Source organism: Tachypleus tridentatus, chromosome 2 (genome assembly GCF_004210375.1).
Source record: "Tachypleus tridentatus isolate NWPU-2018 chromosome 2, ASM421037v1, whole genome shotgun sequence".
NCBI classification, from domain to species: domain Eukaryota; kingdom Metazoa; phylum Arthropoda; class Merostomata; order Xiphosura; family Limulidae; genus Tachypleus; species Tachypleus tridentatus.
Genome location: NC_134826.1, coordinates 73463486 through 73491007, shown reverse-complemented (window position 1 = coordinate 73491007; position 27522 = coordinate 73463486). Strand labels below are relative to the sequence as shown.

Here is a 27522-nt window from a genome sequence, read left to right as displayed (position 1 = left end):
ACACTCAGCTATCAACTGGCCATTTACCTTGTTTCAGTCTGCATGAGAAAGAAATGAAGATAATTCTGATACAATGCTACAATATCATACTGTGTTACAAATGTAATATACCACAATTCCTCAAGTTACCTGCTTTGACTAATGATCAGCATTGCTTCTTAATCCAAGCTAGTCCCAGGGATTTCTATAGTGTGTGTGTGTGTGTGTGTGTGTGTGAATATACTACTGTCTGGAGCCATACAGAAACATGTAGCCAACTTAAGTGAAGAAGAAAGGCTCAAGTATTGAAGTTTGTAACCTTTACTTGATCAAAGGATTCGTACACGTGTACAACCTTTTGATAGCAGAAAGTTTAGAAACATTACTTGAATAAACCTGACTAAAGATGTATTATTCTCTTCTAGTTATGGAAGGTGAAATATGTAACTGTTTCATTTGTAACAACAATACTACAGTCCACAACAGACTGTGTGATGAATCAAAGAATTTATTGGGTTTCTATGTTATGAATTATATTGTGAATTTTGGTGAAAAAAAACTAAAGTCTGTAGTATACCCAATAAGAGTAATTGACAGGTTTTTGAGTTGTTGTGAATGATGAACAAAGCTAGTTCTAGTAGAAATAGATAATTAGTGTTAGAATAGTTGAAAAATATTGCTGTTTATCTTTACCCTAATTATGATATGTAAATGACTTGTGTAAAATTGATAAATATTATACTTCACAATCTGAATCTAGTTCACACCCTGACAGTTTTTGTCCAAGCACTTTGTTAATATAATTAATCTTTGAACCACTACTGTGTTGTAATCTTGCTCATTCAGGTGAGTTCTGGTATTGTGAAAAATGCTTTGTCAGCCCTGGCTGTTAAAGACGTAGCATGGTTGACACATTATTATACAAACTTCTTTACTTTTACTGTTAAGTTCTTAGAGCTATTGCTAAATATTGTAAGTAGAGAAATGACAGAACAAAAACAATAAACAATTTGACAAAGTTTCTCTTTATCCATCAAAACAAACTGCAAATATCTGTGATGAAGAAAAACCCATTCTGCTAGTTTATAGCCAAAGAATATAATTTTGTTGAAGAATTTAATTATATTTGAACTTCTAATGTTTAAACTTGTTCTCTGATTTTGATATGTTATGTAGAATGTAGTATATTATATCATTATTACAATTTACAAATTGGATAAAGATTGACCAAGTTATGACACGTTATCAGCAGAAACTATTAGTTAGTGACAGTACTTCATATTGTGTAACTGATGAGTAGTCCACTTAGTGAGCTTTCTTTGCCCATAATTTCATCTGTTTTCCAGACCTATAGATCTTCAGCAGATAGTTCTAAGACTCATTGAGTGGAACTCTTCAACATGCCCTCGAATACTTGCAAGAGCAAGGTTCTGAGAGCTCGACGTGCAGCTACTATGGGAGCAATTGTAATAAATTTTTGTGAGACCTTGTTGAGGTTAAATCACCTATTGCTCCCAGAGGTACTGTGACAGCATCCAAAAGAGGGTTTGGTGCTGACAAGAACAGTAGTGACAGTAGTATTAGTTGTCTTAGGTCAGATTAAAGGTCAAGGACAAGGTCTTTGACCTCATACAATGAGGAAAGGTTGCATATTTTGATTTGAGAATAAGAAAAGAAATAATCTATCTGAGTAACTTTTGCTGTTAAGGTGGTGTGGCTACTCTGAAACCTTATATCTCATTTACTGTTCATAATTCTTACTTACAATACATTACCACTATATGGATTGCATATTTGAACAGAGTAAATCCCAGACTTTTGTGCAACACCTCTAAGAAACAATTACCAGAACTTTATATTCCCTGCCCTGCCATCCCAGAACAACAATTTTGCCTCTGATTGATGAGAAGATCCTTTGTTAACTTTGTGTTTCCAACCATCTCATTGATCCATTCAAAATGGTGGTAACTTTTAGAAGCACTTGACTCAAGTGATTTTTTATTGTTTTACACCTTCATAGAATCAAGTTCAAATGTTTAAAAACTGTTCTCGTAGTTTAAATTACTAACCTCACATCATATTAGTAGCCTGTACGTATGTTGTATTACATCACAACAAGTCTTATAATAAATTTTCCTACATGTTCCTTTATTGGAATGTGAGGGTTTGGAAGACACTGTTACAGATAATACTGGGATTTTCTCTTGTCAGTAAAAACTGATTACAATGTTTGAAGAGTTTGGTTGACCTGTATAATGCTCATTGGTGAACCAAAAGTTATATTAAAAACACATCAAAATGTTATACTCAGCAGCTAATTCCAATAAAGCTATCCATTAAGGAACATTTAGCTGGTCTGTTGCTTCAGTAAAGTGTACTGAGTGTTCAGTGAGCGAGACATAAGTGTTATGATAGGAAATAATGTTGATGTTCAGAAAGGACATTGGTATAGCTGTACACTCATCTGTAATAAAATCTATGTTTAATTAATCAGTGACTAATGATATTACCTTGTAATAATTTGTGGTAGTTGGAAGGTCTGGTGTTTGTTTTCTAATCAACTACACTGGTTACTCTTGTTTGTTCACTGTTATGTTTATTAGGTACCTTTAGTTAATCAACAGTCTTTTTGTTGTTGTTGTTTGAAGTTAACCACAAAGCTACACAATGGGCTATCTGTATCCTGTCCATTAGAGGTATTGAAACCCAGTTTCTAGCTTTATAAGTTCAGAGACAAAATAGGGGTATTTGAACTTGTTAGCCATCTATAACCGGTGAGTGCTAAGTATTTGTTTTGCTTAAGTCAGTGGTAGCTCTTTCAATTGGCTGTAAAGGATGTTATTCCAATGCAGACATACAATGTGAAGCTAAACTAGTACTATGAGTGTTATGAAATAGCTTTAACTAAGAAGAATGTATTTGTTTACATTTAAAAACTTTATTTCTTTTCTAACTAAATGTCAACATTTAATTTATATAGATTGTGTAAAATAAAAGGGTTTTCAGTCAAACATAGTTTACAAATTATAGGGACCCCATCAGTAAATAATGAAAATCAGGACTTCATAGCTCAGTATCTATCCTTCACTACAGCCCTACTAATATTAAAGAATGTGAAAGTTAATTTATATATTGCACTTTATCAGTTGCTGTATTTAATAGAAAATAGCTAAACCTAAACAGCTATTATCTCTAATACACATCTGTGTCTGCTTTAACGTTTCTAAAAAAATGATTGAGTTTCTCTAGTGTTCTGTTTTCCTTACGTGAATTACTGTAAACATCATCTATACTCTATAGTTTACCCCCCTTGGTGTGGATTCCTGTACGTGGTGAGGGGACCTCCCAGGGAAGGTTCTATTCTATCTGGTTACCTTCTCTGGGATCTAAACATCCACCCACATGTTTGCCGTGTGTGGTGACCCGTGAAGGGGAGGAGAGGATCCTGGTGGTTGAGGGGTCCAACCCTAACACATTGATTTGGCCTCGAGTTCCTGTAGACGGGCGGCCTTTGGGTGGCCCCCCTTGGGTTAATCGACTGGTCCACTTGGGCTAGAGTCAACCAAGTACCAGTGTTGGGAGTTCTCAATGGGTGTTGTGGACATTGTGCCTGATGCTGGTGTTTGGGTATAGTGCTCACAAAACCCTGGCGTTGCTGCATTGTCCTTGCATGACTTTGTAGTGCGTCCCCTTGTAGGGCTCCATGGTGGGTGGGGTCAGTGGGTACCGAAATTTTTTCCTTTTCCTATGGATCCTCTAACAAATTTAAATAAAATTGTAAAAAAACAGTCAATGGGTAAGCGACCACGTCTTGAATACTCAGAACAGCAATCTTCAACATCAGTAACACACGTACCTCATTTTCTTATATTACATTCTCTTTCGGAAAAATCTTTAGGGCAAATGTCTCCTTTTTTTATTCAAAAGGGACTAGAGGGACTTGCTGGCTCTCCAAAGTCAGTAAAGAAACTTCGATCTGGTGACATATTGGTTGAAACATCCACATCCCAACACAGTGAACTTCTCTTGAATTCAAAGGCAATTGGGGATATACCTATTGAGGTTACACCCCATGCTACCTTGAATTCTTCATGAAGAGTTATTGTTGAAAGGGATTTGAAGAACGTTCCCGAGTCAGAGATTCTCGCTGGTCTCTCCACTCAAGGAGTTTCTGCAGTGAGGCATCTCCACTCGCAAAGATGGAGTTACACTGCCAACAAATACCCTCGTTTTAACATTTACTTCACCACGTGCACCTGCCACCATCAAGGCAGGTTATCTCATTTGCAGGGTTCGGCCAGACCAAACCATACCAAACCCTCTTCGATGTTTCCAATGTCAGAGATTCGGCCACTCAAAGACATCTTGTCGTGGTTCCCTGACATGTGCTCGTTGTGGAGGCAAGGACCACGATGCCTATGACTGTGACATGAACCCACATTGCGTAAACTGCAATGGTTCTCACCCCTCTTACTTTCATTCTTGCCCAAAATGGTTGGAGGAAAAAGAGGTGCAGCATTTGAAAACGACACATAACATTAGTTATCCTGAGGCTCGGAAATTGCTGTCCACAACTCCATCTCGGACATATGCTGCTGCACTTCATTCCACAACTACAGTGGGAGTGCAGACAGATCTTTGTGCCTCCAAGAGAATCGTTTTCAAAACAAATGAAAAGCCTTTTGACCTCCGTGGTTAAAAAGGTTGATGAATCGACTTCCACACCCATCTCTGTTCCTCCCATACCTTCCAACAAACCTCAAGATCTATGTCCTTCAGTTTCAAATACAGGCATTTCTTCTGATACATCTTTTTCTCCCACCACAAGAGACAAAACAATTATTCGTTCGTGTCCTCAGTCACTGGATTCCCCTTCCAATAACAAAAACCTGCCCACCCACCCAGAGCAGGATCCATGGAGGTTGATAGACCTCCTCCGACTAAAGACAGTAAAGAAAAAAGAGGCGTGGTCGTAAACCGAAGGGTTCTCCAGCCACTTCACCTACCCGTTCTTAAAAATGGCTACCTTGATACAATGGAACTGTCGAGGTTTACGTTCTAATCTGGATGATATCAAAATGCTGATTGCTTCCTACCATCCTGTTTGTCTTTCTTTACAAGAAACATTTCTCAAAACTGCTGATACTGTCTCCATTCGGCAGTTTTTTCTGTACAAAAATGACAGGTTGTGTGATGGTCGAGTACATGGAGGGGTGGCACTGTTGGTTGATCAACACGTGCCCACTCTGTCTTTGTCACTCAACACACCCTTGGAGGCTGTAGCCATCCGTGTTTCCTTGGGTCATACCATCACTGTTTGTTCTCTGTACCTGTCCCCTGGAGAGACATATGATCAATTAGATCTTGGTGCTCTCGTTGAACAATTGCCATCTCCATTTCTAATCCTAGGGGATTTTAATGGACATCATCCCCTCTGGGGAAGTGCTATTATTGATGGGAGGGGCCGATCTGTAGAGCGGATGCTCTCTGATCACAATCTTTCTCTTTTCAGTACTGGTTCTTCCACTTACTTTCATGCACCTAGTCAGTCCTTTACTGCTATTGATCTCTCAGTTTGTTCCCCTTCATTATTCTCCCATTTTTCATGGAGGGTTGACAGTAATCCACTAGGCAGTGATCATTTTCCGATCCTTTTGAGAGAGACTGACCGTGGTCGATGCCACCCTACCCGCGTGCCCCGGTGGAAGCTGGATCAGGCAGACTGTTCCACTTTCACTGTTCTCGTAGAACTTGATCCTGCCATCATAATTCAGCCATCAATAGATGACTGTGTAGCAGCAGTAACTGACTGTATTATACATGCAGCTGCTCAGTGTATTCCTAAAACCTCGACACGTTTTCCACAATATCCTCATCCGTGGTGGAATCCTGCTTGCCACTTAGCACGGAAGGCTCAAAAGCAGGCCTGGGATACTTTTAGTAGATATCCCACACTTTCAAACCTGGTTGCTTTCCAACGGGCCCGTGCACATGCTAGGTGGGTAAGACGTCAAAGCCAGAAGGAATCTTGGATTAAGTTCACAACCAGCATATCTTCTACCACCAGTTCCAAGATCATATGGGACAGGATTCGAAAGGTTAAAGGGCACTACAGTTCTGTCCCCCTTTCGATCTTACTCTCTGATGGTCAGGAGGTGACTGATGTTCGGAACATCGCTAACACTCTAGGTGAAAGCTTTTGCCGGGTTTCTAGCACTTCTGCTTGTTCCTCCACCTTCCTGGCCATCAAGAATCGGGCAGAGCGAGCACCTCTTTCCTTTGAACTGACTGTTTCTTTGACTATAATTGTCCCTTTACCCTGGTGGAACTAAAAATGGCCCTTTGTCGGTCTGCCAGTACGTCTGTTGGACCTGATTATATTCATTATGACATGCTGCACCATCTATCTCCTGCTTCTCCTGATTTCCTTCTGATTGTTTTCAACCGGTTCTGGCAGGAGAATGTTTTTCCTGATGCCTGGCACCAGGCTATTATCTTACCTTTCTCTAAGCCAGGGAAAGATCCCAAGATTCCTTCAAACTACCGTCCAATTGCTTTGACGAGCTGTCTCTGTAAGACATTAGAAAGGATGGTTAATGCTCGTCTTGTTTGGTTCCTTGAATCAAACAACCTCCTCTCCCCCACTCAGTGTGGGTTCCATCAACAGCACTCCACCACAGACCACCTAATTCGTCTTGAAACATCTATCAGAGAAGCCTTTCTCAACCGCCAACATCTTGTATCAATATTCTTTGACATAGAGAAGGCTTACGACACAACATGGAGGTATGGCGTTTTTTTGAGACCTCCATACATATGGGTTACGTGGCCATCTACCCATGTTTATTAAAAAATTTTTAATGGATAGGAGATTCCAAGTACGTGTGGGTTCGACACTTTCCCGTTCTTTTGTACAGGAACTTGGAGTCCCTCAAGGCTGTGTATTGAGTGTCACACTCTTCAGTATAAAGATAAATGACATCACTGAACAACTCCCTCTCACTGTTGCGAATGGGCTGTATGTCGACGACTTTCACATCTCATGTCAGTCGTCAAACATGAGATATATTGAGCGGCAACTACAAACCGCCCTCAATTGTGTACGGAAGTGGACTCTGGCAGACGGCTTTAATTTCTCTCTCTCCAAAACTGTATGCATGCACTTTTGCCGTCGACGGGGTATTCACCCTGATCCTGAACTTCATATCGGTGAAGTTTTGCTGCCAGTGGTCCCGGAGACCAAGTTCTTGGGGCTTATCTTTGATTGTAAACTGACCTTTATACCACACTTAAAGCAGCTTCGGGTCAAATGCACAAGAGCACTGAACATCCTCCGTGTTCTCTCTTCCACCAGTTGGGGGGCAGATCACTGTTCAATGTTAAAGGTATATCGTGCTCTTATTAGATCGAAACTCAATTATGGATCAATGGTCTATGGCTTTGCCAGACCCTCGGCCTTAAAGATGCTGGACCCCATTCATCACCAAGGACTTCGACTCTGCACTGGGGCTTTCCATACCTCTCCAGTTCAAAGTATATACATTGAATCTTATGAACCTTCTCTACACCTTTGCCGTTTGCAACTATCTTTACAATATACTTCGAAACTTCATTCCTTACCAAAGCATCCCACCTGGAAATGTGTTTTCCTTCCTCGGTGGGCAGTACTTTTTTAGAACAGACGATCTGTCATTGCTCCATTTGGCCTTTGCATCCGGGCGCAATTGGATGAATTGGGTCTGTCCTTGGATAACATTGCAGATTCCACAGGTTGGCCCATCCCACCATGGCTTATTACAGCCCCCAAATGTGACCTTTCTTTCAGTCACCTAAAAAGGCAGATACTCCAGATTGGAAGTACCGTCTTTTATTCAATGAATATCTTTCAAACAATCATTCAGTTCCCATTTATACAGATGGTTCCAAATCAGGTAATTCAGTAGGCTCTGCTATGGTTTTCTATGGGTCAGTAGTTGCGCACAGAATCCCTTCTACAGCTTCTGTGTTCACTGCTGAACTGTATGCCATATCTCTTGCCCTGGATCATATTGCAGCTGAGCAGTATTCCAACTGCACTATTTATACTGATTCGCTTAGTTCTATACTTGCCTTGGAATCGCTACACATTAGCTCACATCCTATTCTCACTGATATTCGAAACCGACTGGCCCATTTCTCATTAGCAGCTACTTCAATCCAGTTTTTCTGGATACCAGGCCATGTTGGTATTCAAGGAACAAGCTTGCAGACATGGCAGCTAAATATGTCTGCTTCAGCACCATCACTCCTATGCCTATTCCATACATGGACTATGGTGTTGTCTTCAAGGCTCGGCTCCGTGCCAGCTGGCAGTCTACTTGGAGTGAGCAACATGACAACAAACTTTTTCAAATCAAACCCAAAATTGGACTTTGGCCATCTAGCTTCCGTAAAGTTCGGAAGGAGAAAGTTGTTCTCACTAGGCTACGCATTGGTCACAGTTTTTTAACTCATCATTTTCTTTTATCTGGAACTGATGCACCAATGTGTAGTTTGTGTAACACTCAAATCACTATCAGCCACGTTTTACTTTCTTGCCATCGTTACAATTCTCAACGATGGCAATATTTTAAACATATTTTTTCCCAGGGTCAGTCTGTAACATTGGACAGAGTTATTGGTGATGGTGACTCTATCCACCTTGATAATGTTTTTAATTTTTTAATGGCCATTAATCTTTTTAATCTCATTTAAGTGTTGCATATTTATTCATTACACCTTTTTAATTGTGGTACCTTTTTTACAGTTTTAATCTCTCTCCTTCAATTTGACATTGGACAATGGCCAGAACATTAAATAACTCGACACCAGGACTGGAAAGGCCAACTTCAGGTGACTAACGCTACTGTTTGAACTATCCGTTTGAACTACTCGTTAGTCGTCCTGGCGAGTTGTTATTATACTTTTGCTGCATATCATTTCACACTTTTACAACTTAACTTTTTAGTACTGGCCATATTGACTCATAACCCAGAACCAGGACTGGAAAGACCAACTTCAGGTGACTGACGGTGGTTTTTATACTTACCTGTTAGTCTTCCTGGCGGGTTATGATCATTACCATTCTGCTACAGGTAGTTTTTTACAACTTTGTTGACTGGATGTCAACATTGGTTTTTACGGCATTTTCTGTTTTAATTGCTGTTTTGCTTTTATCTTCAATTACTTTTACAAATTTTACTCCATTTACTTGACTTTTATCTTTTTACTGGACATTTGGCTACTCATTATTACGATTTTGCAGAGTGTCTTTTAAAACTTTTATTTTTTTACATTTTGATAATAGCTGCTATGACACATAACCCGGAACCAGGACTGGAAAGGCCAACTTCAGGTGATTGACGGTGGTTCTTGAACTTACCTGTTAGTCTTCCTGGCGGGTTATGATCATTACCTTTTTTGCTAGAGTAAATACCTTACAACTTCTTATACTCTGCCTTCTATCTTAACATTGTAGACTAGGTGTCAACATTGGTTTTATACTTTTTTGTTTTACCTTCATTTCCATTTATGTCTATTACTACATTTATTTTTTATTTTTTTATTTTATTTTTTACATTTTTACCGAATGTCTGGCACAGATAGCCTCGCTGCTTTGTGCCATAAAACACTAAATCAACCAGTCAATCAAACTATAGTTTACTTTATACGTATAGTAAATACTTTCCTAATGGTGTTACTTTATGTAGTCCTGCTCATATGTTATACTGTATGAGTTAGACATTGGCATGGATACAATTACATTCAGTAACTCATTTCACCACTTATTAACAACTTTCCTCTAAAAACTGTTGAAAAAAATTACACATACATACTGATCAACAACAGTAAACAACAAACAAACAATAATAAATCCCAAGAAATAACAAACTACAAAACTTTACACTGTTGGATACCATATCTTCCCAATATCAGCAAAAAAAATAACCAACATTTGGAAAAACTTAAACACAGCATTCCAGTAAACACCAAATGTATCAAAAACCAAGTATAAACTAAAGTCCATGCTGTGTAAAAACTACACTTACAAACACAACACCAACATTATTTATAAAATACAATGTAACAATTGCCACGACTTCTATACTGAAGAAACAAGCAGAAAAATGGAAACCAGATTCAAAGAACAAAAATTTTGCACTTTGTGAACACTGCAAATCAAATATGCATAACATAATCATATAAAACATTTAGATACTAAGTAGAGAAACAAATGCATGCAAAATGGCCCAGCATGGTAAAGGCACTTGACTCGTAACCTGAGGGTTGAAAGTTTGAAACCCTGTCACATCAAACATGTTTGCCCTTTCAGCCATTGGGGCATTTTAATGTGATGGTCAACCACACTATTCATTGGTAAAAGAGTAGCCCAAGAGTTGGCAGTAGGTGGTGATGACTAGCTGCCTTCCCTCTAGTCTTACACTGTTAAATTAGGGTTGGCTAGTGCTGATAACCCTTGGGTAGCTTTGTGCAAATTTCAAAACAAATCAAACCACACACTAAGTCAAAGAAGTCCAACATATATGACAACTCAAACCAAAATTAAATCAATATAAAGGAACATTGTTATACCTACTAATTAATAACCTAACATGTACTGCCACGCCTCCTATTCCATACCCTAAGACACATGTCCGGCATTGGTCAGTTGCAAGCTCTCCTTGTTAACCTGAAGATGACCTAAGAAGGTCGAACGTTGTTTTTTAATTTATTTTAAAAGTTTTAATACCCATACCAGCCATCTTGGGATACATTTTTATTTCAAGTGGGTTTCTCGTTATAACGAACACCAGTTGTACTTGAATGTTTTTGTTTAGTCTATATCATAATGTATATCTAAATCTATTAGTTCTTGGTACTTCACAAGTTATCTTTGTATTTCGTTTACAGATATGGTGTTTCCACAAAAATGGGTTTTAAATTTTGCATCTGGTATCATTAGCAAAGCCTCGACAAATCCAAAACGCCAGGTCTTCATGGCGACTAAAAGTTTCATCGTGACGTGAGATATTTTCTGCCATTTTATTCGTGCGTAGAGCTGTGCTAAATAGAACTCGAATCTGAAACAGTTCTGGACACTTAGAAGTCCCAAACTGTTTTTCCGCTATTTGAGACGTAAATATAATTCTATTTCTAGGATCTTAATGGTGGATTTAGCACTTCATGTGTTTTTCCTTCAGGATTGGTGTGCTGCAGTTGTACAACCTGTTGCTAATTTCGTACCATTTTACTTTTTCTTTCTCTAAATTCAACCAATCGGTGTGCTTATTTATTTATACGGGACCAAAGTTCAGGAAATATTATCGAGTAGTTGTTGATATCGTGATCATTATTAGCATGCACTCGTTACTGTGAGAGTAAATAAATATACGCAGATCCGTTTCTCAGTATGAAGAACAGTGAAGGTAGAGGTTAGGCACACCTGATTTCTGAGTTATTTTGGTTGATTCCTGGATCTGAAAATATTTGTGCAAAGCCTACATTAGATGTTAACTTTGAAAGTTAATCATGTATGTAGTATATCGCTAAGTATGTTAGACACATTTAGTGTTATATCTGAGAATGTTAAGTTTGTTAACCCATTAATTTATCGCCAATTTCTACATTTCTAGTAAAAATGATCACACAGTTAAAATCAGTTTACTTCCACACCACCTTTGACATCCATTTAAATCAAGAAAGACATCTCGTTTGCGTCTTCGGCGTCAAGCGTCGGTCAGAGTATAAATCTGTACACACGTGTTATTACTATGTAGTAAAACTATTGAAATCACTTTTCATATGCTATACGTAGATTACTTTTCACAAAGATTGGTATGGGCACATTAATGTTTTACCTCTGATATTAACATAGTGTCAGTTTTATTGTCACTATGTGTTAGAATAAAGATGAACACAGATTTTGATGTTGGCCTTGAACTATATTGACCAGTCTTGTACTAGCATTGCGTCACTGTGGTCAGGTTATTAATATATATAACAGCTTTCTCTTTCTGAATAATCCAAGAACTTTATTGTATTTTGTGTTAAAAGTGAAGTATTACAGTGTTGAAAATCTGACACTAAATTTTACTTAAATAGATCAGACTACTTAACTCAATAAGCACCCTAATGTTTGTTAAGTGATTTACTGATAGCAATTGGTTGAGAGACTATTTATAAGTTTGTCGTATATTACACAGCCTGAACAGTTCTGATACCATACGAAAAGCCTCGTCTGCACTACATATAGCATATTTAACGTGGTTAATATATTATTATACACTGATATGTATAATATCACTTTCACTCGGGTTTCATACTTCACTTCCATACGTTATTTTATATTTTCGTCTACGTGTTATGGAGAAGGAAATAGCAAGCCTTTGAAATACAAGAAACATGTTTTTTATTTATAAGAAATGCGCCGGAAAGTTATAGTGGCACGTGGGTTTAACGCAGGTATTAATTACCAACTAATTGAAGCCATCCGACCCACTCATACTGTTGATAACTTCGTTCTCTCTTATCGTGTATTCCTGATTCGGTATAATCTCTTTAACACTTTTTGATCGTAATTATATCACGTGATACATATACCAGTTTCTGTGTAATAATAACTAACTAATCTATAGTATGTGATTCGTAAGGCTATTAAAATATTCACTATTTAACTGTCTCCTTCAGACGAATCTATAATGTCAATGAATTCCAATATTAGAAAATAAACGATTGGTTTGATTTGAATTTTGCGGAAAACTACTGAAGGGCTCTCTGCGCTAGTCGTCCCAAAATTAGCAGTGGAAGACAAGAGGGAAGGCAGCTAGTCATTACCACCCACAGCCAACTCTTGGACTACTATTTTACCAACGAGTAGTTGGATTGACAATCACATTATAACGCCCCCAAGGCTGAAAGGGCGAACATGTTTAGTGTGAGGGGGATTCGAACCAGTGACCCTCTGATTACGAGTCGAGTGCCCTAACCACCTAGCCCAGCCGAGCCTGAAAATAAACGAACTGCTTTCTTGAAACATACTGTAGCTGATGAGTAAGAAGGCATGTTATGGTTTCCATAGTTAATCACCTCTATACATGCTTCACAGTAACATGGATACCTGTTATTTAGTTTTATTACGTTGTCACAGTTTTGGTTAAGATTGAGAATGTACGAGTTCAGCACGTGGTTGTGATGGCTCAAAGTTCGTGCTGTGTCACTTCGACTATCATAGCGTTTCTTCATTCTCTTATTATACTACAGTAGAATATTCATTGATATTTTCTTTAAAAAACTTTCCCCCTAACGCCTATCGCAAACAACCTCAGTAAAAGGAATTTACAGTCTTTCTGATACTTAACCTCAAGGCTTGCTTTCTCAGTCCATTTAAAAGCAATTAGCAGTGGGAAATATGTGTACAGGATGGCTTAAAAGTCGGGGTACATATTTGATAATGTATTTAAAGTCACTATATTACAAGTAAAATGTACAGTTCATAACTGATAATTTACTGAACGTGTTCTCAAGACGGCCGGTCTATTTTCTTTCTTAACATTAAGATGACCCAAGAAGCTGGCCCGGCATGGTCAGGTGGTTAAGGCACTGGACTCGTAATCCGAGGGTCGCGGGTTCAAATACCCGTCACACCAAACATTCACGCCCTTTCTGCCGTGGGGCTTTATAATGTGACGGTCAATCCCATTATTCGTTGGTAAAAGAGTAGCCCAAGAGTTGGCGGTGGGTGGTGATGGCTAGCTGCCTTCCCTCTAGTCTTACATTGCTAAATTAGGGACGGCTAACGCCGATAGCCCTCGAGTATTTATGCGCGAAATTCAAAACAAACCAAACCTAAGAACCTCGAAATGTTGTTTTGTACTTTATTCTAATTAAAGTTTTAACACCCATACCGGTTATCTTGAGAGTACATTTTTACTTAAGCGGATTTCTCTTCATCACGAATTTATTGAACAGCATTTTACACATAGCATGGGGCTGTGGGAAGTTAAACCCTAGATGTTCATATTGAAACCAGTCTCCGTTTACATAATCCTGGTTCTCTCTGTCCATCAAATTCTGAAAGTGCGTCTAGGACTTCCTACTTAACACTTTGTTTTCCAGTAATCCCCTTAAGAAAAAAGCCCATAGGAGGTACAGTCCGGTGACCCTGGTGGCACCTCGACTGCGCCTCTGCTGTCTATTCATCTCTGAGGGAAATTTTCAAGACAACTGCAGATGGCGTGAGGGAAATGGGGTGGTGACCCCATCTTTTTGGAAGTAGAGCTGAGATATATCTGGATTCTGACGTAACTCTTGAATGATGGAACTGCATAACTAATTACCTCTGGGTCACTCTGTATTATATAGCATTCGGAAGAGTTCACTGTAATATCGAAGTCTCCATACATCTGGTTAGGAGAGTGGAGAAATGTACAGTATCCGTTCCACACTGGTAACTACTTACTATATATTCTGACTTCTCAAGCTGTGTTTGCAAGTCTGTATCCTGTGTTTAAAGCTTTCCCATTTTCGTATCACGAGAGAAATGTAGCGCGTGAGAAACACCGACAGTTTTGTTGCTTTACCACATAATAAGCTTGTTAAAGCCTGTCTTTTGGAGTAGCAGTCAGCGAACTTGTTGTTATGCGTGTATATCTTACTCCTTTAGTAAAAGTCTCGTTTTATGTGTAACGTTTTTTTTTTTTTTTTTTTTTTTTTTGCTTTTACCTATTCCTAGTAGTTTAATTCTACACAAAGTCCTCCCCCTTCCAGTGGCTCAGCGTTAGGTCAGAAGGCTTACGATGCTATAAACTGGGTTTCAGTACCCAAAAGAGATAGCCCCTCCTCCTTTTTTAGTCTTTGTGTTTAATACGTTGGCTGCCACTGTTATTAGATTAAGTATAAATAAAAATAACCAGTCAAGAGATTCAGAGAAGTATTGAAAGTGTCACAAGAGAAACATGGCTTTGAAACGTTATTGTCTGTGACCCACTAATGGAGCACATGGCAGCGAACGTGCTAACAAAACCTAAACCAAACTGTACAAAGTTAGGATTCATTATTTATTTAGGTTTTTTGTTGTTTTTTTTTTTTTTGAATCTGTAAATTCATTTGTTTTTATCACATTTCAACCAAACGAAAGTGACGACCAGCTCTTCTAACGCCGTATTGGGGTTTCTTGAAGTATCAGTATTTCGTTAAATTCACTGATAGTCTTGGTTAGCGTACCAAAGATGAAATTAGCGATTTTGACAGTTTGTGTAGAAAATGTTAAATAATGTTTGACGTATCTGACGATGTATCGTCACTGTCGTATCACAATTCGACAATTACATCGTTCCACCTTCAGTATACAGGTACATCAGAAATGATTAAAGACGCAATTGAAAGTAGTGGGTCTCTTAAGCAGAGATATTACATTTATTAATCCTTATAAAATAATGAAATCGAGATAATCAGATCTAATAAAAGAAAGATATATTCATAATCCTGTCAATGTAACCTGTAGTGTGATAGCATTTAAGTTAACACTAATTTAACATTCATTATAATAGTTTCGAACACTGCATATAGAAAAGAGAGAAAAAAAAACCCAACATTTTTCAAGCATGGAAATGTATACAATAAATGTTGTGTTTTAAGTTGTAAAAGAAGGGTGTAGTATATATATAATTTACCAATAAGTGTTTTTAACTGCTCTGAAATCGGGAAAAATAGTAAAGTGAACATAAAGGCGAAGCAGTTTTTAAGGGATTAGAAAACATAAAGTAACGAAATGTTTTAACGTAAGATGTTCCTTTGTGTGTGTGGTATGTAGAAGAAACTCGAAAGCTCTGTTAATCACGATACCGAATTGAAATAAGGCTTGTAAGAACTGACCAGCTAGACCTCAATTGCACTATCTGGTTAACGATATCGTAAATATGGACAAATTTAGCGTAATTTGTGATGGAAATTGAAGCGTCAGAAGAAAACTTGACCGTTTGTTTGGTTCTGTTTTCTTATAGCAAAGCCACATCAGGCTATCTGCTGGGTCCACCGAGGGGAATCGAACCCCTGATTTCAGGGTTGTAAATCCAAAAATGTTACCGTAATGCATATTTTAAATGTCTTAAATCAGTCGATTCATAATCTGTATATTGGGGAGGGAGGTTATCTTCACAATTGTGAGTTCTGTCAGCATACTGTTTATTTTATTTACCTATTCGTGTATAAACCAGATGTGTGAATAAGTTTAAACTCGATTATGACATATCTTCGGTTTATTCTTAAAAACTGGTTGTTAAACATAAGTCCTACTCTTCTCTGTACATGTTGTGTTATTTTCTTTGTATGTAGTTATATAAAACCAAGACTGTCAGTGATATTTTAATAACTAGTTTCATTATTCTAAAAACGCCCTTAGCGCTTCCATTATTTTCTTGTTTCTCCATGACGTCATGTTTACCACGTGCTCAAGGCCAGTTGATCCTATAAGCAGGTAGAATGAACGTATAGTTGTCATGGTGAACTCATTCATCTCTCTGGAAATCTGACGTCACGTGACGTGTAGTTTTTGGATGAGTCAAACTAGTGTCGGTATAAATAGATGAGAGATTTATAGTTCTAAGTTCCAACTGATACTTTCTTGGTTTAAATATCCACTCATCGGAAATTTAGTTTTGATCATACTTTCTGTTATGATCTAAGCCCCTGTTACCAAATATTTAACGCTGCCTTTTTCACTCTCAAAGTTCTTGCTGTCCTATACCTATATTCCCGAGATTGCGTGGTTTGTATGTAATGAGTACAACCGAGTAAAGTAGTCATTGTCAGTCATTTTATTTGTTTCTCAGAATTACTCGTATGTATGTTTGAAATCTGTTGTTACGTATCTTCGGATATTTGATCATACTTTAACTTCTTTACCTAATGTCGTTTATTTTTCGGTAGTTAACGTGTCTCGACGTGACATCACTCAATCAACCTCCGTGGACGCGTTATAAAAGTGACAGTCTCTCCTGTTATTCGGCTCAACGAGCCGGACAAAGCTCAGTGTCAGCAGGTGCTGTTAGCCTTTCCTCTGGTCAATACCAGTAGTTCATATTATAAGAACCTATGAGTGAAAGCAAAGAGGGCTACGTAATACGTTGTCAGTCACGCTGTTTCTGCTACATCCAGTGTCTAACATTATGGTTCATCAATTTGGCTGAATAAGAGACAAATTCGTGGTCGAGGCACTATTTATACATCAGTTACATGAACAACGACTGCTATAGTGAGAATTATAGTAATATAATTGTAAATGTTTTCAAATTTACTCTGATCATTCTAAAACAATTCAGGATTAGGCTTAATAACTAATAATACAACATATATTTTCAAATCCAGTTATTTATATTTTTATTATGATCACTTGGAATAATATTTATCATCATTTAGACGGATTGTCAAACACAGATAACACTCATGGAGCTTTGTGCGCTATAGTGTTGCAGCCAATCTCATTATTGGTTGGTAAAAGAGTACCCAAGAGTTGGCAGTGGGTGGTGATGACTAGCTGCCTTACCTCTAGTTTACACTGCTAAATTAGGGACAACTAACGCAGATAGCCCTCGTGTAGCTTCGCGCTAAATTCAAGAAACAAACAAAAAAGAACCTTTTATATGACTGCACTAGAGCCATAACATTTAATCTGACCATTCAGTCCATATGTGCTTAAGACACCGGTTTTTGAGAATCATTAAAAACATCTTGCTTGCTAAATTAATTGTTCTAGGAATAGCTGTATCAGTGTCGTTAAAACGTTTTGGTCTTATTTAAATTTTGAAGTCCGGACAATTTGGTAAAATTGAGGTAATTGTAGTCTGTTTAGTTAGACTTGTGTTTCTAGTTGACATTTGAATTCTTATGGAAGTCCTTGTGCAGTTTAATGATGTATGATACCATTAAAGTTAGTCCTGGCTTAATTGTGAAATATGTCACCATTCAAGTTGTGACGAATAGTGTTAAAAGTGGCCTTCAGTTTCCGTTTAGGTAAACTTTAGTAAGGTAATCACTCTACTAGTTATAGGCAATTGGTTAATTGTTGTTAAGCGCAAAGTTACACAATGGGCTGTCTTTTCTTATTTCACGACGAGTATCGAAACCCCGATTTTTTCTTTCATATCATAAGTCTGCAGACCTGCCGCTGAACTACCAGAAGCTACAAGTTGTGTCGCATGAGCAAAAGGAAATTGAAAATACTACCAGGTATTGTAATTAGTTCTCTTTTTGTGGTAATTGAAGTCCCGAAGACAGGGTCATTATAGCTTTTGATAACTATCCAGTTTTTATACCTCTCGGTACTAATGAGGCTCAACATTTATTTTTGAAGAGCTAACCAAGACAAATGTACAAGCTCACTGATTATCTTTGTAAAATAGATATGTTATTGGCGGTAATTTTTTATGGGAAGATTACCGTATTTTACACCTTGTAAGATGAATACCTTTATTTTCTTTTAAAACACCTTGAAAAATTCCCATGCGTCTTCTAAGACAAAAGTGATGGGTTAACTAAGACAAGAGGTTAGCTTAGGGTCTACTCATACAGATCGTAATCTCGTTACTTACTAATTACACGTATTTTCAATAGCAAAAACATTTAACTAATATTGTTGATGTACTGTGGAGAATATGACGTTTTTGACTGTATTTACTCAGTAGGTTGAAAATAAAAAAAGTCAAGATTGCATCAAGGTGTTGGTTGATAAGTGACAAAAAGGTTTTTCTCAAAATTGTCTTTCCAAACTTAGGGTGCGTCTTCCACGATGTAGCATTTTACAAGGCTTACACGGTAAAAAGGGGTCCTGTAACCAACAAAGTCAAGAAAGAACAGACGATTTGATTTTCGAAAACAGTCTTTTAAAAGGTCAATTTGTGCTTCATTTCGGTTAGTGGAGGGTTAGTGAACAAGCGACAATTTACTGATTACCCTTTCTTAAAAAAAAAAAAAAAAAAAAACGTTTGTACTGTGTTGTCGATTGTTTGAGGGTCACGTTTTTCATTCAGTGGTTATTTCTGTTTGCAACATGTCGATTTGTGTTTGTATTTATGTTGTGGATACACAGTATTTTATCGAAAAGAGGACACAGCAAGATTTCTGTTTAGCACTGACTGTCTATCCAAAAACAATGAATGTTTTCTTGTTAATCAGTTTTGTAATAAAACAATATTTGATACATTTTAAGTCATGGGATCCTGAAAGGTCCATTAATATATCATGATAGATTTGTGCTGAAAACTTTTTAAACCCCACTTTCCAATTTTTATTAGTGTCAAAAATTTTGACTGATAAACGACCTTCAATCTGTTAATTCTTTATTCTATATTTGTGGCTTTCATAGCATATTTACGAAATATTTTGATCTAAGGTAGCTAAGGTAATTTAATGTACGATAAAGCATGCATGTGTGTATATAGGTATCTTTGGTTTATATTACCTTTTACAAAATCATTAATTTTTAAATAACTATTGGCAAATTAAACAACAGAAAGCTCCAAGTATTAAAAGGTGAAAATGTAAATAAACAAATAAGTAAACAAAAATGCAAGTTTCACTGAATCTATATCATTAGATTGAAAGTGTCAGTCTAAAGCTGAGAAATAAAACTATGTATGTAAAAACGGCTGGTTTGGGTTGAGAAGATTTTTTTTTTTATATTTACGTAGAGGAGCGAACAACTTTTCGATCTTCGGTCATCGTCAGGTTCACAAAAGAAAGAAAGAGGTAACTGACCGGTAGCTGACCACATGTTTGAAGGGGGTTGTGTAAATGAGTGCACAGATGTGGAGGGTGTGTTTAGATGTTTGATTATATTTATTAATATAGGTAAAAAGGTGTTCCTTTGTATTGGTTTATTTTGGGCTTGAGTTGCCGTATAAGTAATTTTGCGTTTGTTTGTTTGTTTCTTTATTTAGTATTTGGGTGTTTTCTATGGTTATGTTGTGTGTATTTGATTTGCAGTGTTCGAAAATGTGTGAAGGTGACTTTTTGTGTTCATTGAATCTGGCTTCCATTTTTCTACTTGTTTCTCCAATATAGAAGTCGCGGCAGTTATCACATTGTATTTTATAAATAATATTGGTGTCGCAATGGTGTGGTGTTTGTCAGTGTAGTTTTTACACAGTATAGACCTTAGTTTTGTGTCTGGTTTTTTAATAAATTTGGTATTAACTGGAATGTCATATTTTGTTACTAGTTTTTGCCAAGTGTTGGTTATTTTTCTACTGATGTCGGGAATATATGGTATGCAGCAGTATACAACTGAAGCCCAAAATAAACCAATACAAAGGAACACCTTTGTACCTATATTAATAAATATAATCAAAGCACACCCTTTACATTCATACACTCAGTTATACAACCCTCTTCAAACATGTGGTCAGCTATCGGTCAGTTGCCTTTCTTTCTCTGTGAACCTGACGATGACCGAAGAAGGTCGAAACGTTGTTCGCTCTTCTGGATAAAAAAGTTTTTCAACCCAAACGAGCCGTTTTTACATATATATTGTTCTCTACAAGTGGGTTTTCTCGTCAGCAAGAAATGAAACTGTTATTTTATTATTAGGTCAAGTGTCGGTGAGTGTTAAAGCCAACCTGCTATATTGTATGGCATATTTAAGGATATTTTGTTAAAAATATCTTCACATCCTTTCGTATAGGAAACTACTTTGCATGTACTCGCATTTTTAAATCAAATATTCTCTGATAATACAATAAACGCGCTGTAATGTTAACTTTATCCAACCCCTAAGAAAACTGGCTAGTTATGGATTGGTAACCTGTCAATTTCCATTATGTTCAATCGAAACGATTCTACTCTTTAGAGTTTCGAATAAGCCAAAGCCTGTATGGTGCTTTACGACATGGATCTCTACAAGTCACAGAATGCTATGATTAGATGTCCTAGCCGTGGACTTGCTTGACTCGCGTTGTCTAACGTGAGCGATATCCGCGAATTCGCCCGAAAAGCGAGGTGACTAAGATTTCTCTCATGTAAACGTGACTGGAAGATTTACGTGCCTTGTCGGCCAGAATTTAATGATCGCACAATCCCGATAAGTACCGTACAGGGTAGAAAAGCGCCTAAACATAAATACTAATCGTGCATGTACGATTGTTGGGAACTGTATAGTAGTTGTGTCGTTTTGATGTCTGCTTAAACGATAATTCTAGGAATTCGGGTACAGTGCTAGTTGAAAAGAATATTTTTATATTTCGTGAAAAAGCAGTAGGTTTATGGACTTACAACGCTAAATTCCAGGGTTCGATTCCCCCCTCACGGTACAAATAGCAGATGCGTCCGATGTGGCATTCCTCTAAAAGAAATCTGTTTCGCAACATTACATTTTTTTTCAGGCTACAGTGAGTGTGCCCTAGCCACTTGTAAGTTTGTTATAAATATATTTTGTTAAAATATCTGTATTTCAATATCTGTCTTTCCCATTTAACCAAATATTGTGGAAACAAGAATGACATTGTAATTATTTTAAGATTTCCCGTATTCAACCTGATATTTGGGAAACAAGAAAGTTTTTTTGTTTTTTCACGTAAGAGAAACGTGGTTTATTATTATAATTAAAAACATTTAAAGTGGGATAGGGAAAAACAAACAAACGCCGTATGGGAAACTTGTTACGTTATAGGTGATATGTTGTTTGTGTGGAGTTTTCTCATATAAAAATGTTAATCACAACCAAAACCACTTTGTACGATACACATATACGGCAGTCCTTACTGCTGTCGCCAAAATAATCAACGTACATTATTATCGATTATTTGTGGTGCTTGAAGAAATAACGAACAACACGTACATAACTTACATAACGGATGTTGTGTATATGTCTGAAGGATACACTTTTTACATATACACGTACACAAGCGCATATACTGTTGATTATATAAATACAGGACACGTGTATTATATACAGAATGAATTGTAATTACAAGTTTAAAGCTATTAAATAGGCCTGTTTTGATGTGAAGAAGCAGAGCTATATATGAAACTGAGTTATTAATAAGCAAGGACGCCACGTGTAGCGGAAGGTAGTGGAATACAGTTGTTCTGAAGAAATGGTTTAGTGTTTGATTATGTGTGTGTTGGAAGATTTTAGCATGTTTTATGATGCTAGTTTATAATATCGATGGAGTTATCACCTATCAGTTGGTTACACTTGAGTATGATGCTAGTTTATAATATCGATGTAGTTATCACCTATCAGTTGGTTACACTTGAGTATGATGGTAGTTTATATTGACGTAGTTATCACCTATCAGTTGGTTACACTTGAGTATGATGCTGAATTTAATAAGAATTTGTTACGGATATTTTTTTTTTTTGTCGCTTCTTCCTCTTCCGAAGGCTAATAACTCTAAAATCCGGGTTCCGATACTCGTGTTGGGCACAGCACACAAAATCTGGCATGCTTGCTATTGTAAACAAATAGAATTAACCATTTGACTGTTTATTTTTCACAGGGTTTTGCTTTATTTCGAAACAAATACTGAGCTTTTTGCAGCTAGAATGTGCATGTTTCTTAATAAAAGTATTGCACTCAAACGTCACCGAGCCCGTTCGTTCTTCGTTACATTTTAACATTGACGGTGGTCTGCGGCGAAGCCTGCTCCACAGTATGGTATAAATCTTCGTGGGGTGCAGATATATGATGTCAGTTTAGTCAAACCGATCGATACTGTTTTATCTTCCCTTCACCCGAGCTCTTCAAAGAGAAAAGGTTGTACGGAGCTAGCCACGGGATTTCTTCTCCAGGCAGAAAGTTGATTAAGTCGGGCGTAAGTTTCTTAAACACGAAAAACTCGTCCATTTGTGAGTTTCATCTGATACCTCGAACTGAATACAAGTTTCACGTTATTTCATGGTTTATGCCTTTTGTCTGTCAGCATATGGTTGTGGAAGAATCGTGGAGCATAAGGTATCTTAACTTTCTAATGGCTTACAAAATCGTGGTAGTCTCGCTAGTAGTTTTCAGTTTTTGTTTTTGTCGTCCATTCACTAATGTGTTTGAAAATCGTATTTGATTATTTCCTGCACGGATTGTTTCAGGAGTTGACAATGTACTGATACTAACAGTAATCGTTAATTGTAAAACGATGTTTTATTATTATTAGCTCAGATTCCGGACACGAGTCATCGTTCTGATGTGCGCGCTCCAACAGAACTCTTGATCTATGAGCAGTTACTTGTGGATTGAAGTAACTTGTGCTTGTAATCCGGGTATTTTCATGTACGTTTAAGTCGCATAATATATATGACTTGTATGTTCTGTGTTCTCTCAGTAACACTGGGGAGATTATCAGTGTAGCTAATATGTTCGATATTAAAACCACTCCTGGTTAATGTGAAAGTGAGAATTATTATGGAATCAATAATTATGTGTGACAAACTCCTTAGTTGATTGAGATACATTTTAACTATAGTAAGTTTGTAATTTGTGAATGTCGTCACATTTCATTTAACGTGTTTATAATTATTAAGACAGCTTGAATATTAAATGAACATTAATACCTGTTGATGTTGTCTTGTGTGTCATGAATCTTTATGCGAGAGCTCCAAAATAATATTGGTTTATTTCCCCTCGTCTGTCCCTTAAAAATAGTGAGTGAAATTATATTGGAAATAGGCACGAGTGGTTTTTTTATCCACGGGACGCCACCCAAATGTTCCTCGTGTTTGTCATTTAGAGGTCAGATACATTTTGATGACGTTTATCCATCAGTTGTTGTTGGTAATGCTTGCATTAGGGGTGACTGAGTATGTGATTACTTGTGAAACCCCTGGGAAGGTCTGTGATAGAGCTCAGTGTATATCCTAGCAGGGTCTCGTCTTAACCTGGATGAGTGAATCACAAGAAACAAACTTGAAAATCCATATAATGACAGATGAAACCGTTGCTAGTATTAGTACGGTTGGTGGTACGTGGTTTTCAGAGGTGCAAGAAGCTCATATGAGACCAGCAAACCTGAGCTCAATGTGCTTATGGTACGGAGTATGTACCATAACTCGATTCAGACTACTCTACTACCAACCCACTAGTTTTGAATATAAAAAGTATATTATCATACAACTTGTGTTAATTTGATTTAGTATTTTTATTTCATTGAACATTAATGGGTTTACTACCTCTCCACTCTCTGCAATGTACGTTGTCCATATACCTGTGTTTCAAAGGAAGGTCGTCACAATAAAAACCGGCTTTTCCTGTTAGATAGACAGCGGAGCTTCCAAGACATGACAAAAAGAGACATCTGTGGATTTGTAAACAATGTACGTCATCAGGAATGGGTTTCTGTGGAAGTACTAATTATAGGATTAAATACCTTGTGCAGTTCGTGTTCAGCTGACCAAGGTTTATATTTGCTTTTATTGGCTTTTGTGAGGAAGCCTTTTGTTAATTGTCAGAAATCGTTCACCTGAACAAGTGTTTTTGACATCTGTGGTATACTAGCAGCTACACCTTTTCAACTTCTGTTTCGATCCCAGCGCTTTAACTTCGTACAGTTTTAAAAATTGCGGCGATATTACTGTTTTGTATGTTGCGTTTTTAGTGTTTTATACCATTCTTTGGCTACGTATTTGCGACAGTGGGTTTATCTGTATCTGGCGTATCTAAAATATTTCAGTGACGATCGACCGACAGTTAAAGTAACTTACTCTTGTGTCTATCTTGAAGACAGTCTATGATTATATGTGTCTGCTCACTTGGCACAGTAATAATCAAATGATTTCGTTGGGGTACATTTTTGTTACAGAAACACTCTGCAGTAAATGGTTGTATTAGAAGTTGGTCAAATTTTATATTTTGTTTCTTCAATGTGGTCATTTCTGCGTCAAACATGTAACGCGTTCTAGTGTCATTTTTTTTCTCTTTTTTATTTTTTTCACACTGTTGTTGTTGGTTACAAATTGTTACATATATAAATTGTTACATATGCGCTGCCTTTGGTTGAATCGAATTTTTTATTTCATTTTATTTATGTAATGTGGGCTGTTTTTTTTTTTTTTTTTTTAAACAAACTGGTACCACTGGAAATGAAAACAATGAATGCTCTTACTGTCAAAATTAAAGGTTTAACCCGGTAAATGGTAAAGTACTACATGACCAAAAGCAAAACGTGATGTAGTTATAAAGAGGCATGCCGGGCACATTTAGTTAATGGAAGCATTTATTCTGTAAGTTAAGATTTGGATTCTTTGATTTACTGATTTTTATATTGTCTTCTAAACTGCAAGTCGCTATGGAAGAAAATCACCTGTAATTTCGAGTTCATATTGAACTGTAGCTTTATTGTTTACATCTCTGTACTCTATACAGATAGTTAGAAAAACCAAATGAAAAATTGTTTACTCAGTTCATAAAGTCTTCGCTAGGTGTAGAAGTCGTATGAATGTTTTTTTCGCATCAAGAAACGTACAAAAATATCCCCAATAGGACAGCGTTATGTCCTATCATTAGAATTATACAGTTAATAATCTATAATAATAGTGTGTGTGTGTGTGTGTGTGAAGGTTTATATGTCTGTGTGCGTGATCATGATATCTCCAAGAGGAAAATTATCTAGAAACATGAAATCTTGCACCCATAATAAGTGAATACTGAGAGTGTGCATGTGGGTGTTATTACTTATTTTACTCATATATACGTGCGCATCTTTTTAATGAAGTAAGCTTGTGAAAAACCACATAGAAAAGAAGTGGTTCCTCATATTACAAATTACAAGTATAAATCACAGATAGACACGCACGTGCGCTCATATTTAATGAGGCAAGGTAGTGTGTCTGTATATGTGTGAATGCTATAGCTCCAAGAAAAAATCTTGAAATTTTGCTTTCATACTAAGTGGACCCGGAGGATGGGCAACTAGGTATTATTAATTATTCATGTACGTGCAAGCATGCGCGTGCGCACCTTTGTAATGAGGCAAGCTAGCGATACCCACTTAAAGTGGTTCCTTGTATAATAGTTTTTATTATATAGAAAAGCTAGTGCGTTTTGGTAATAGTGTATACCAACAACGGTTTTTATATGGTGTTATTTAGCAACAAAAATATTACCTTGTATTGATGTTAGTCTGCTACAAGAAGAACAAAATGAAATGTATAAACAAGAAAACTGGAATATTATTATTTTAATTTACATACTCCATTGATTAAAGTTTTTTAATTATTCAAAACGTTTGTCATATATCAAAATATCTTGATTGAGAAATGATTTAAACCTTTAAAAAGTCGATCAATATTTTCCCTTTCATGATCAGTTTCATGCACCTGCTCAAATATATCAACCGGGAACTTTGCTAGTATTCAGTATTAATGTGAAACTTTTAGGTATGTAACGACATAACAGATTATATATTATTTTAACATTTTAAATAAAGATAGAAAATATGCACTTTTAAAAAATATTGTTATTGAAAGTAATCAGTGCTTTCCTGTGAAGGAAATTTCTTATCTTTTTCGTTCTAACCAATATTTAATACAACTTGCACCTTGAGATAAAGACATTTGGTTATGATTACATATAACATATTATAGTTAAAACCTAAATATCGCAAATAGATTATTTAAACTCATAATATTAGACGGCTCATATTTAATTAAAGGATACATTGAACTATCCACTAGGATATACATGCATCTTTGTGCGTCGGTGTTTTCCTTTTAGAAATGATTTATTGGATTTACTGTAACTACATACGTTTTTATAAATAACGTTCTTAGTCTACAAATTGTTTATTTTTAATTTTGCAGTATCTGTTCTAGGTATGGCATAAAACTTTATGAAAATTAAAATAAAAAAACTTCCGCGTTTTGGGGATCGAGAACAATCGTGTACCATGTTTCCTGAGAACGGTTATTTTTACTTGAAATACCACGGGTCACCCTATATACGCAGAACTTCCTGTGGTTTTATTATGTTTAATTGTTTACTGATAAATGTACTGTATCTAGTTGAGTTGAAGTTGCGGACCAGATTAATTTGAAGCAGTCCATGGAAAGATTTAGTGTGGCTGAAGAATAATTCTGACTTTAGAAGGCGTGCAACGCTCATGTCGCCAGTCGTCTAGACAGGAAAATTACCCAAATCAATATGAAAGTGTTCCATGCTATTTCACTCCATGGTCTTGTCTATTTCATATCTTATTTCTTTGAGAATTTGTCCCCACGTGATTTTGAAAATTACCAACTTTAAGCGTGGTTTAATGTAATTCTTTATACACTTGTATAGGCAGGTTTCTTTCTATCAGTAATTGTGATATCGGGCAAGAGAAACAGTATGCAAGAAAAACGAGAGCAGTCTAATGATTTAATGTAAGTTTTAATTACCAAGTAGATTTCTACACAACAAACGTAACTTATGAGGTACTTTATTAGTTTTGTTTTTTAATTGATTGATATCTTCATATTTACAAAATCATTGTTATTAAAAGCATTAACTGACAAGAAAATCCATGTTGTGTTCTAAGTCATTTGAGTTATAAAGTTTGCTTT

At 36.7% G+C, this 27522-nt stretch overlaps 1 protein-coding gene across 3 annotated transcripts in view; it reads left to right on the top strand.

Moving 5' to 3' along the window:
• The window catches only part of LOC143244231 (SRSF protein kinase 3-like), a 55477-nt gene that overhangs the window by 8204 nt on the left and 19751 nt on the right, over positions 1-27522 (top strand). The window contains exon 1 of one of the 3 annotated variants that reach the window (XM_076488523.1): positions 22058-22945. The exons of 1 other annotated variant lie outside the window; for it this stretch is intronic. In XM_076488523.1, the coding sequence (XP_076344638.1) occupies positions 22896-22945 (50 nt within the window). In that variant the 5' untranslated portion in view covers positions 22058-22895. Of the gene's footprint in view, positions 1-22057; positions 22946-27211; positions 27343-27522 lie in introns of those variants that run through there. One more of the 3 variants, XM_076488524.1, reaches the window with a different exon arrangement.